General features: G+C 35.8%; 1 protein-coding gene across 1 annotated transcript in view; it reads right to left on the bottom strand.

Annotated features, from left to right (window-relative positions):
* Window positions 1–11,020: 11,020 nt before the first annotated feature.
* CDS1 (CDP-diacylglycerol synthase 1) overlaps window positions 11,021–13,789 on the bottom strand; it is a 244,275-nt gene continuing 241,506 nt past the window's right edge. Inside the window, exon 13 of the mRNA XM_053703398.1 lies at window positions 11,021–11,875. Coding sequence (XP_053559373.1) covers window positions 11,743–11,875 — 133 coding nt within the window. The 3' untranslated portion in view covers window positions 11,021–11,742. The remainder of the gene's footprint in view (window positions 11,876–13,789) is intronic.

The raw sequence follows: 13,789 nt of genomic DNA on the forward strand, positions 1-13,789 counted from the left end.
CAACGTCGTGACCAGACGGGCCCCCGTGAGACTCACCTGGCTGAGAGCGGGGCCGGAACCGAGACTAAGCACGCCTATACAGCGCATCTCTCACACGGAGCTGGAGAGGGGTGTGTGGAGCATGAGCGGAGCCCCGGTCTGCTGAGACCGCGATGCTGAGGACTCCCCGTCGCAAACTGTGAGGCGGTAACAGCCAGGACGAGATGAGATACCGGCGGTGAGTTTGGCTGTTGCCGTTGGGGGAGTTAGAAGGTGATAGACAAAGTGAAAGGCAAAAACGCCTGGATAACAGTTGCTACAGAGGTGTTTGATCTGAAAGTTTGCCTTCACCAGGCCCCGAACATTTGAAAGGTATTACGCCCCTATCTTAGAATCAGACAACCTACAAACAGGGACTGAACATTGTAAATATTGCGGTCTGGTTCTGAGGCACTTTGATTTATATCCAGGGGCAGGCTAGAACATAAAACCGCTACTAAAAATACTATAAAAACTTGCATTTACTCTCAAGCTGTTATTCCAATCAATCAAACCTATTCCTGAAGTTGTGAGAACTTTGTATTCAGACACATAGAGACTGTGCACTATCTACTTTTGGCTCATGCATATTTCTCTTTATCTGAGATAAATGACTTTCATGGATAAGACCTAAGGGTCAAATAAGATGATAAGCAGGAAATCAGGGGTTCCAGTACTGAATTTCTCCTTCTGACTTAAGACATTATATTGTTGGTTAAATATTTTTTATTTGTGAAAAGAAATTTACTACTTCTTATTATTTCTTAATATAACAAGGGTGTGGAAGGTTAGGATATTGTGTTAGACACTCTTCTGTTATAACATTATAATTATATCTGAATGTTAGATGTATAAACTGTATCCAAATTATTTTCTAAGTGGTTCCTAGTTAGCTTCGTATAGAGATTATTATTTTTCACGCTCCTGCATAATTTGAACATCTCTGTTGAACCCTAAAAACCTTCTTATATGAGGAGGTAATAGGAGAGAATAATAATTCGTATTGCTACAGAGGTATAAATCCAATATAGATTATTGTTATATAAAGGTTAACACACGCCTAATACCATTCAGGGGTTAGGTACATGATGTACAATTCTCTTTAGATAAATCACGGACATGATATATTAGAGGTTCTTGTGTAGTACACAAATCTGGGCTGGATCCTTTTAAAGCTTACATGTCTGATGCTATAATTTATAGGAGCTTCATTGGTTAGACATTGTATCAAGAGTAACAGAGGATATCAAGCAGAGAGAAGGATAAATTTCTTTGTAAACACACAGACCTGGCACTAGGTGACCACTTTTTAAACTTTAATTGGTAAATATAATCTAATTTATAAAATTCTATCAGGGAAAAACTAAAGAGGAACTTACTGCCTCAAATAGCCACAAGTTTAGGAAGTCTTTTGGGTTTCATTAAACCATTGAATAGTTGTAGAGGGCAAACAATTAAGTAAATAGATAATTAGTTGCAGAATAGTAACTACACACACAAAGAATCATAAAAGACAGCAGGTGAGGTCTATTAATTTAGTCTAACAACCCTCACGTATTGCACTATCTCACTATCCCCACCGGTCTTTTTTTTTTTTTCTCTCTCTCCCCCCTCACATAGACCTCTTGTAATTTCACTTGTGGGGCACTCCCCCCCCCTTAAAATTTTCTTTATAAGAGCACAAGCTCACGTTTATAAGAGCAAGTTCACGTTTTATTCTTCACAATCACATATAATATATGGAAAAATTCCTCCTCACTTCCCGCACACCTTCACAGACCATGCCTCCTAAAATCAAAGATAAAAAATCACGTCTATCTGATGCTGTGGTGGAACATACTAGTGAAGGAAGTAATCCTAGATTTGATCTCCAACCACTAGTTAATCAACTTAGCGATATCTTTTTACCCCAATTTGAATCCCTCAAAACTCAAATAGCCAGCCTATCATCTGAACTAAAAGTATTTTCCAATAGACTTACTGAGGCAGAAGATCGAATATCTATAACAGAAGACATTTGTAATGATCATGCATTAAGAATATCCGAACTTGAAAAGAAAAATAAGACGCTAATAAACAGGATAGACGATCTAGAAGATAGATCTAGGCGGAGTAATCTAAAAATTATAGGCGTACCGGAAACAGAACAGTATAAAAATCTATTGCAATTTGCATCAACAACTCTCCCGCTAGCTCTAGGAATAGAGCAGCTCCAGCTTCCAATAGCTGTAGAAAGAGCCCACAGGTTCATAGACCAATATTAATTAAATTCTTGAGCTTCCAAGATAAAATCAATATCCTCAGAGCATATAGAAAGATTGAAAATGTTCAAGTGGGAGATAGCAGGATTTTAGTTTTTCAAGATTACTCTGCTGAAACAGCTGCTAGAAGAAAGGAAATGGCACCGTTTTGTACAAGGCTGATTCAAGAGGGTCTCTCAGCAAGACTAGTGTACCCTGCAAAAATATTTATACAAGAGAAGGAGGGAATATCTAGACTAAATAGTCGAGAGGAAGCTAAAGCTTATCTGGAAAACACAAGATACCTCTTACATGAAAATAGGGGACCACAAAATAGGTGCACTGGTAATTGGTTATATTATCGGCTGTCCCTCCTTTTCTTTTCTGTTTTAGGCTGGGATTGCTTTTTTGTTTTTCTTTTTCCAACTTTTTTGAAAATGTCAGAAAGGGAAAAGGTACATAATGTTATTGAAATAAAAATGTGTTTTAGTTATGGTAAAATGGTATATAAAACAGAGGAGTGCCTAGGGGGCACCCCGGCTGTAAAGGTTTTGTTGTTGCATGATAGGGTTTTGTCTTTGGTTTCTTTTCCTTTTTTTTTTTTTTTTCTCTCTCTTGCTCTCCCTCTGTCTCACTCTCCCTCTGTCTCACTCTCCCTCTGCTCCAGCTTGCCTCCTTCCCCTCCTCTTCACCTCCACTTATCCTCCACATCTTTCTAGTTGTTGACTTGGTCCCCAATGACGGGGAATATTAGATGTCTTTCATGGAATGTGGGGGGCATCACCTCCCCAATCAAAAGGAAAATGATAATTAGACAACTGGGCAAATATAGCCCTGATATTGCATTATTACAAGAAACTCGCTTGAAAGCAGAGGAAATACTTAATCTTAAAAGTAAATGGGTTGGGGGGGGGGTGATAGCCACTCCTTGTTCCAGAAGGAAAAAGGGAGTTGCGATTCTGATAAATAAAAAACTATCTTATAATATTTTAAACACTATTTTAGATCCGCATGAGAGATGGCTAGTTCTGGAAATTGAAATCAATAATTTTCGGATGGTAATATGTAATGTATATGGTCCCAACAATACAGACTCTAGCTTCTGGAATAATTTGATGTTCTTGCTGTCTAAGTTCCATGGTCAAAATGTAATTCTAGCAGGAGACTTTAACTTAATCCCCTCTGATATACTGGATAAATTTACTCCCATAAATGCAGCTTCCTCCAAGCAGAAAGCACATATTTTCAAACAAATCTGTAAAAGCCTTAAACTCCACGACATCTGGCGTCTACAACATCCAGATACTAGATCTTTTTCCTGCAACTCTAAAAGCTATGGATCTTTTTCCCGTATAGATCTCTTTCTACTGTCCAGCTCACTAATTAAATTAGAAATTAAGACAGAGATATTTGACATTTTGATCTCAGATCATGCCATCATCTCATTAGATCTTCAATTAAAACCAGCGCAAAATAATGAAAGAAATAATTTCTATTTTCCGAATTTTTTGGTAAACAATTTTGAATTTAATAATTGGTTAAAACATAAATGGCAGGAATTTGAGCAGACGAATAGAGAGTATAGAGGGAGAGCAGAAATATTTTGGGAAACCGCCAAAGCCTACTTAAGAGGCGATATTAAAGCCTATATGGTCTCAAAAAAAAAGGAAACGTTTAGAAAGGGAGGTCCAACTATCTAGACAAATCCAGAACGCACATCGTAAATATCTCTATAATCCCTCTAAACAACTAAGAGAGAAATATAATGCTCTCAAGGCAGAAAGAGATATCTTTATTAAGAAAAAAGTTGAACTAGAAGAACTTAGAATTAGCATCAAATATAAAGGCCAATATGGAAAATCCGCCAAATATCTATCCATACTAGATAAAGCGAGGAAAAAATCAAATATAATAGAAGCCATTAATGATGGGATAAATAGAGTCATGGAACAGTCCGAAATCAAAAATGTCTTTTTAGCATACAATCAAAACTTATATGAAGCCAAAGAGATTAATGTTGACAATAAGAATATATTTTGGCACGGGATTAACTGGCCTAAAATAACGTCAGAAGCCTGTGACACTTTGAATAGACCAAAAACAAATGAGGAAGTCTTGGAAGCTATAAATAACACCAAAGCTAATAAATCCCCGGGCCCAGATCAAATACCTATTGAAATGTATAAAATACTCAAAGCAGAGATAGTGGGCATTTTAGTTTCATTGTTTAATGGATATTATGTTGAGGGTCTAAGCATGTCTAAATATTTTACGGCTTCAATTATATCATTGATCTTGAAAAAAGGGAAGAACCCATTAGATCCCAAGTCATATAGACCCATCTCTTTACTCAATGCAGATTATAAGCTATTGACACATATTGTTGCAAATAGATTAAAATCCTGTCTTGACCCCATCATACATCCCGATCAAACGGGATTCATGTCTCAAAGAACTTCTACGAAAAATATTAGGAAGATAATCTTACTAATAGAGCATTTCTGGCATAAAATAGCGGAGAGGAAAACAAATAACCAAGACTTCGCATTAATTACATTAGACGCCGAAAAGGCATTTGATTCGGTAGAATGGAAGCATTTATCCTCAACATTGGTCTCTTTCGGCTTCACTGGTCATTTTGTAAAATTTATCCAAACCATATACGACCATCCAAGGTCCAGCATTTTAATTAATGGTAGCCATACCACAGATTTTATTTTAAACAGGGGGACAAGACAGGGATGCCCACTTTCTCCTTTACTTTTTAACCTTGCCCTAGAACCCTTGGCTATTACCCTTCGACAGGAGTTACAAGACATCAGATTAGGGCAAGAAAAAGTGGTACTAGCATTATATGCAGATGATCTGATGCTATGCGTAAGAAATACAAAGAGGAGTATACCACAGGCACTAAAGATCATTGACCTGTTTAGTTCTTTGTCGGGCTATAAAATAAATGTTAGTAAATCTGAAATGTTATGGCTACACAAGACCAAGGCAAGCATTCAAGATCATCCTTTTCAAGAGGTCGAGAGTATTAACTATTTAGGATTAAATCTACACTCCGACCCTAATAAGTGGTATAAACTTAACTATTCTATCTTTTTTAAAAAAGCCTCAGAAAAAATGCAACGTTGGTTAACATTTCCTATCTCCCTGTCTGCTAAAGTCATGATTATAAAAACTATCCTTTTTCCCCAATTGATGTATATAATGCAAAATCTACCATTATTTATAAAGACCCAAGATATAAAAAGATTCAATAGTGAGGCAGCTAACTTTATATAGAATAATAAAAGACATATGCTATCCATAACCAAATTATCTCTTGGATCTGAGGAAGGTGGTTTATCTTTCCCAGACATTAAAAAATATAACATCGCTATATTAGCCCGATCAGCTTTTGACTGGCTAACAGAAGCTAATTATCTCACACATTCTCAAATTGAAAAATATCTATGTAAACCATATGCTTTAAAAGCCCTGTTACACTGCCCAGTGTCTCAGTTGCCAAAAGATATTAAAACAATGACTATAATATACAACACCATTGATGCCTGGCAAACATTAAATATATAATTTGATATTAATTATGAGATCACTCCATTACTTCCAATACAAGGCAATCCAAAATTCACGCCTGGGTTTTCTAATGAAGTTTATAATGTCTGGGCTCAGAAAGGCTTATCAAATGTATACCAATGCCTAAATAATCACCTTCAAATTAGAACGTTTGAGGAACTTGCTAGTAGTTTTTCCCTGTCAAACAAATTTTTTTTTGCCTATCTTCAGATTAGACATTTCATTACTAATAGTAAAATATCAATCCTCGATACTGAAGGATGGGGCAAAATTGAACAATATTTCATTTATTACAAATCAGGCCATCATAGTATTTCATTATTATACAAGATTATGCTCGCTAAACAGGGCCAACTGAGTATTAACAATCTTTCTGAAAAATGGAATTATTATTTCTCTGACGTATCTGTAGATACACTATACACAGGCTTTAAATGGGTCCAAAAAGCTACCATTTCTACATCCTGGAAAGAATCACACCTAAAGCTAATGAATAACGCATATCTCACACCTAGGAAAATGTCTAAATGGCTTACAAAACAGGCTCCTAATAGAGGTAACAACTGTCCCAGATGCAATAATGCAAATGCAGACATAGTCCATTGTTTCTGGGACTGTCCTAAAATTAAACAGTTCTGGCGCAAAGTCGAGTTCTGGACCAATAAGAGGTTAGAGAATAGAATAGAACTTACATCCAGATACATCTTTTTCCTTGCCCCTACAGAAAACAGCAGAAATAACCGTAACCTTATTAATACAGTGATTATGGTAGGGCGCAATCTTATTCTTAAAAACTGGAAGAGCAACAGAGCTCTGTCAATCTCGTGTTTTTTAAACTCTGTGAGGTCTCAAATAATTTTTGAGCAAATGACTATATCGCCTTCACATAAGAAAAAGATTATAGCTTACTTTTCTACATGGTTAAGAGTCATACTATCATACCCCAGAGATATACAATTCTCCCTCATTACTAGCCTGCGAAGAACAGAGTACTTTGAAACCTTAATTCTATCAGGGGTATTCCCTCCTGAATGGTATTGAGGTTTGGAACAGTGGATAGAACATCTTTAGCGGGATGACGGGGATCGGGGGCGGTTGGTTGTGGAGGGAGTATTGAGTCAGAGAGCCGGGTACCTCCTTCTCTTCTTTTTTCCTTTTTTTTTTTTTCTCTTCTTCTCTTTTTTTCGTTGTTTGTTTTGTTGTTGTATGAATGAAATTGCCTTCCCCCCAATAGGGATAAGGCAAAGGTCCTTCAAAATTAAAGGATAATGAACTCAAGAGTAATTGCCGTAAGATAGAGCTAGAATTGTACAAAGTATACGAGAACTTATCTGTTTTTTGGATTCTGCCTTTGTTATGGCAAATGTACTTGTTTCCTTTCAATAAAAATTTGAAATAAAAAAAATAAAAATAAAAAGTTGCATTTTCAGTTGAATTTGAGGAAACCACTTGAAGCATTCGTTGTGTTGAGCTATTTTAATTGCTTTTCTTTGATTTGTTCATTGCAAACAGCTGAAAGTCTGTCAATTTTGACATTAAACCTGATTTGCAATGGGGGTTGAATAATTTTGATTTCAACTGTATATTAATAAAATATTGTTGTATATTTTCACAAAAAAAAAAAAAAGATAGAGCATGCAATTTTAAACAACTTTCCAATTTACTTCCATTAACAAAATGTGCACTTTTTATATTTACACTTTGGGTCACCAGCTTCTGAGCATGTGCAAGAATTCACAGACTATACGTATATGCATTTGTGATTGGCTGATGGCTGTCACATGATATAAGAGGAGTGGAAATAGTCTGAACTGTAAATAAGTACTGTTATGTCTAAGTGCTATTGCATTGTCTTTTTATTGTGCATTTGCTGTTTATGCAAAATGGCTTTGGCCAAGGATTAACAGCAACACAATTAGTGCTAACAAATGTCAGTTTAGTAAGAGCTTTCAATGCATTTATTTTGCATGCTGAGCTTTTGCAATGTGGTGTTTAATTACTGATATGTATTAGGCATATATAAAAAAGGGGATTTATGTCCCTTTAAGAGAGCCTTATTAATTCACTATTAAAAGGATATTGCACTATTACTTCATTACTCGACCTGGAACTCCATGTAACCCTACAAATGATTAAACACATAGATAAAGTCTTGCTGGTGAGCCAAACAACATTAGCAATCACAAAACACTAACAGGCTGCAGTGCTGGAACGCACTGGAAGCTGCAATGCTTTCCAGGTTGGGTAGTGAGAAAGATAACATACTCTAACTAACTAAAACATGTCATTTTTCCACTACAATGTCCTGTTAAAGTCTATGAGATTTTTTTGTAGGTAAATCAATTGAGAACAGCGTTTGAAAGCAAATGGAAGTACATTAATGCTTATATTGTCCTGAGAATTGGAATGTGAAATTTAGCAATTGTGTCCAATCGTGTATACAGTTCTAACAAACTACACGTTCATGTGAGCGTTGATCAATAAAGCTGGGCTCGTTTGGAATGATAAAATAGACACAAAACTCATGTTGAATAGGCAAAGCATCGTAAACCAACACTGAAACTACGTATTGTGTGCTGCTTGTAGTATAGGCAAAGCATCGTAAACCCACACTGAAACTATGTATTGTGTGCTTCTTGTAGTATAGGCAAAGCATCGTAAACCCACACTGAAACTACGTATTGTGTGCTGCTTGTAGTATAGGCAAAGCATCGTAAACCAACACTGAAACTATGTATTGTGTGCTGCTTGTAGTATAGGCAAAGCATCGTAAACCCACACTGAAACTATGTATTGTGTGCTTCTTGTAGTATAGGCAAAGCATCGTAAACCCACACTGAAACTACGTATTGTGTGCTGCTTGTAGTATAGGCAAAGCATCGTAAACCAACACTGAAACTATGTATTGTGTGCTGCTTGTAGTATAGGCAAAGCATCGTAAACCCACACTGAAACTATGTATTGTGTGCTGCTTGTAGTATAGGCAAAGCATCGTAAACCAACACTGAAACTATGTATTGTGTGCTGCTTGTAGTATAGGCAAAGCATCGTAAACCAACACTGAAACTATGTATTGTGTGCTGCTTGTAGTATAGGCAAAGCATTGTAAACCCACACTGAAACTACGTATTGTGTGCTGCTTGTAGTATAGGCAAAGCATCGTAAACCCACACTGAAACTACGTATTGTGTGCTTCTTGTAGTATAGGCAAAGCATCGTAAACCAACACTGAAACTATGTATTGTGTGCTGCTTGTAGTATAGGCAAAGCATCGTAAACCAACACTGAAACTATGTATTGTGTGCTGCTTGTAGTATAGGCAAAGCATCGTAAACCAACACTGAAACTATGTATTGTGTGCTGCTTGTAGTATAGGCAAAGCATCGTAAACCAACACTGAAACTATGTATTGTGTGCTGCTTGTAGTATAGGCAAAGCATCGTAAACCAACACTGAAACTATGTATTGTGTGCTGCTTGTAGTATAGGCAAAGCATCGTAAACCAACACTGAAACTATGTATTGTGTGCTGCTTGTAGTATAGGCAAAGCATCATAAACCAACACTGAAACTATGTATTGTGTGCTGCTTGTAGTATAGGCAAAGCATCGTAAACCCACACTGAAACTACGTATTGTGTGCTGCTTGTAGTATAGGCAAAGCATCGTAAACCAACACTGAAACTATGTATTGTGTGCTTCTTGTAGTATAGGCAAAGCATCGTAAACCAACACTGAAACTATGTATTGTGTGCTGCTTGTAGTATAGGCAAAGCATCGTAAACCAACACTGAAACTATGTATTGTGTGCTTCTTGTAGTATAGGCAAAGCATCGTAAACCAACACTGAAACTATGTATTGTGTGCTGCTTGTAGTATAGGCAAAGCATCGTAAACCAACACTGAAACTATGTATTGTGTGCTGCTTGTAGTATAGGCAAAGCATCGTAAACCAACACTGAAACTATGTATTGTGTGCTGCTTGTAGTATAGGCAAAGCATCGTAAACCAACACTGAAACTATGTATTGTGTGCTGCTTGTAGTATAGGCAAAGCATCGTAAACCAACACTGAAACTATGTATTGTGTGCTGCTTGTAGTATAGGCAAAGCATCGTAAACCAACACTGAAACTATGTATTGTGTGCTGCTTGTAGTATAGGCAAAGCATCGTAAACCAACACTGAAACTATGTATTGTGTGCTGCTTGTAGTATAGGCAAAGCATCGTAAACCAACACTGAAACTATGTATTGTGTGCTTCTTGTAGTATAGGCAAAGCATCGTAAACCAACACTGAAACTATGTATTGTGTGCTGCTTGTAGTATAGGCAAAGCATCGTAAACCAACACTGAAACTATGTATTGTGTGCTGCTTGTAGTATAGGCAAAGCATCGTAAACCAACACTGAAACTATGTATTGTGTGCTTCTTGTAGTATAGGCAAAGCATCGTAAACCAACACTGAAACTATGTATTGTGTGCTGCTTGTAGTATAGGCAAAGCATCGTAAACCAACACTGAAACTATGTATTGTGTGCTTCTTGTAGTATAGGCAAAGCATCGTAAACCAACACTGAAACTATGTATTGTGTGCTGCTTGTAGTATAGGCAAAGCATCGTAAACCAACACTGAAACTATGTATTGTGTGCTGCTTGTAGTATAGGCAAAGCATCGTAAACCAACACTGAAACTATGTATTGTGTGCTGCTTGTAGTATAGGCAAAGCATGGTAAACCAACACTGAAACTATGTATTGTGTGCTGCTTGTAGTATAGGCAAAGCATCGTAAACCAACACTGAAACTATGTATTGTGTGCTGCTTGTAGTATAGGCAAAGCATCGTAAACCAACACTGAAACTATGTATTGTGTGCTGCTTGTAGTATAGGCAAAGCATCGTAAACCAACACTGAAACTATGTATTGTGTGCTGCTTGTAGTATAGGCAAAGCATCGTAAACCAACACTGAAACTATGTATTGTGTGCTTCTTGTAGTATAGGCAAAGCATCGTAAACCAACACTGAAACTATGTATTGTGTGCTGCTTGTAGTATAGGCAAAGCATCGTAAACCAACACTGAAACTATGTATTGTGTGCTGCTTGTAGTATAGGCAAAGCATCGTAAACCCACACTGAAACTATGTATTGTGTGCTGCTTGTAGTATTAAACACCAGACAGATAAGTATACAATATTTTTATGATCAATATACTCAATTATAAATAAAACTATTAAAAATCTTAGTCATATTTTATATACAACAGCTGCCTAGTACACCAAAAAAAGATCACTTGTAAAATTACAACCTGTGCTGTACAATAGCCCAGTAAAATGTTGTTAAATCTACACAGGAGAAGATGGAGGTTTCCATTGCCAGACTTTTTAAAATGTAGGTCTCTGCCAATAATAAAATAAAAATGTAGCAACATTAATAAAACCTCTAAAATTATCTGTGGTCCTTTATACACGAAAAACATAAAATGCGGACAAAAAATATACTTCAGTGGGTAAAGGTAGCAAAATAAAATGGTGGGATCTATTTGCGTGTGCTTTTGTAGTTATGTATATATAGATTCCATATATGCACATGTTTAATATATAGAAATTCTTATTTGATCATCAGAAATAGTTCCTTACAGACCATGCAGAACTTTTTAGCTTTAGCCGTTTGATCTTCAATTTTCTATGCACCTGGTTGAAACACTTAAATTTTAACATTTCTTTCACAACAACAGTCTCTCCAGATATCTTATAAAGATGGTCCTCGATATTTCGTGGAGCAGATCTTGAAACCCGAGCTCTTTTAAAAATTTCAACCAAGGATCTGAGCTTTCAGGTTGAGTGTTCGAGACCGTACAGTGACTGTACAGCTCTGTTTTTACATTCAGATTGTTATAGCCTGGTTATAGCTCAGGAAGTCCTGCCTGGATGACACCTTTCTCGATCAAATGGGTCTTCAAGATCTTGAAGATGTTGAGCTGTTGTTCAGGTTGCAGTACTAGAAGTTGCTGCAAAACTTTGCTTGGATTTGGACCCCTAAAACCGATAAATTAAAAGATATATTTAATAACTAAAGTGACCAAATCAATTAAAAATTCTTCATCAATTGAAATTCTGCAGGGTTTAAATAAATATAAAAGTAAGATAGGTTTTTTTTTAGCTTTACTATTATATACTTGCTAGTGATATGAAAAAAACAAGTTATATACATAAATTATTATTTTTTAAGGGACAGTCTACTCCAAAATGTTTATTGTTTAAAAAGATAGATAATCCATTTATTACTCATTCCCCAGTTTTGCATAACTAAAAAAAATTATATTAATATACGTTTTACCTCTCTGATTACCTTGTATCTGAGCCTCTGCAGACTGCCCCCTTATCTCAGTGCTATTTACAGACTTGCATTAGCCAATTAGTGCTGACTCATGAGTAACTCCATGGGAGTGAGCACAATGTTATCTATATGGCACATATGAACTAGCTGTTAAAAGCTATAAAAATGTACTGAGATAAGAGGCAGTCTGTAGTGGCTTAGCGATAGGCAGACATTTAGAGGTTTAAAGGTTATAAAGTATATTAATATAACAATGTTGGTTGTAGTAAAGGCGTTATATATCTTTTTAAAATTTTTGGAGTAGACTGTCCCTTTATATGTATGTCCCAATTCCACTCCAGACCTTTGGCACTGTGCACGTACTCCTCCATCATGCATGCGTGGTGAGTGTTGGGAAATCATGTGTGTTGTCAACGGCATTCAACTTACACTTGTAATTTAGTGTCTAAATTGCTTATCCTTCTATGACTAACTACAGATCTAGGAAGGGGCATTAAACGTGTTCTCTATTTCTGGTAAGATAAAAAAAAAACATTTCTGTATATTGCTGATTTGTTTGCTTTGCTATGTATTACCTTTTAGTGGAATAAAAAACATCTGACTTTTTTCTTAAAATAGATTTTGTAAAAATGTAAACTACAATCATTTCCCAAAAAATATCCATTAAATACAGACATGAAAAAGAATCAAAATTAGAAAATAATTTTAAATAATTTTGCTAACAAGGGCAAAGACTAAATAAATAAAAAAATGGATGTCATCAATTTCACTTTTGAACATAAGTTGCAGCAGTGTTTTTTAGCATAATAACTCAACTTCTTGATGAACAAAAAAAATAACTAAAGTATCCTATTTTATTTTTACTAACAAAAACATTTTCATATAGTTTCTATTGTATAAGAGTAAATATTTTTGAAGAAAAAAAATGATATTTTATGCTTAAAATTCTAAAATGTTAGCTGATGCAATCAGAAAAAAATCACTATTTTGTTTTACATGCATTGTAATTGAGAATGCACCATTGTTATAGTCTTGAGAGCTCAAGTTCACAGAGTTATATTTTTTTATAATTCAGAAAAAAATATTCACATTTGCAGATTTTTTTTTCTTTTCTTTAGCTTTTCCAAGTTAGTTACAGCAAACCTACCCTGTTGTCGTCATGCTATGTACATCAGCACATTAAATCAAACATTTAGACAATAAGAATAATATTAAAAAAATGATATAGAATAAAAAAGGGGGAACAGGAAATAAAAAGAGAGAAGGAGTCTGACTTCATCTTGAAACAGTTGTAAAGACGGCAAAACATAGAATTACAGGTGGCCCTCGTTTTACAACGGTTTAATTTACACCGTTTCAGAATAACAACCTTTTTTTCTAGTCATGTGACTGCTATTGAAAAGCATAGAGAAGCAGTGCATTTATTAAAATAGCCAGTAGGTGGAGCTGTCCGCTTGTGTTGCAGTAAAGCCAAGCAAGCTGAAATTAATCAGTTTAACCAGACCTGAGCTATCAAGCAGATTTCAAAGGAACAAGATCTTCCTGTCTATAACTCAGTCCAGATTGGAATGCATAGAAAGAACTGTTTGTAGAAAAATGCAAGTGAAGTCTGT

This window comes from Bombina bombina, chromosome 2 (assembly GCF_027579735.1).
Source record: "Bombina bombina isolate aBomBom1 chromosome 2, aBomBom1.pri, whole genome shotgun sequence".
Lineage (NCBI taxonomy): Eukaryota > Metazoa > Chordata > Amphibia > Anura > Bombinatoridae > Bombina > Bombina bombina.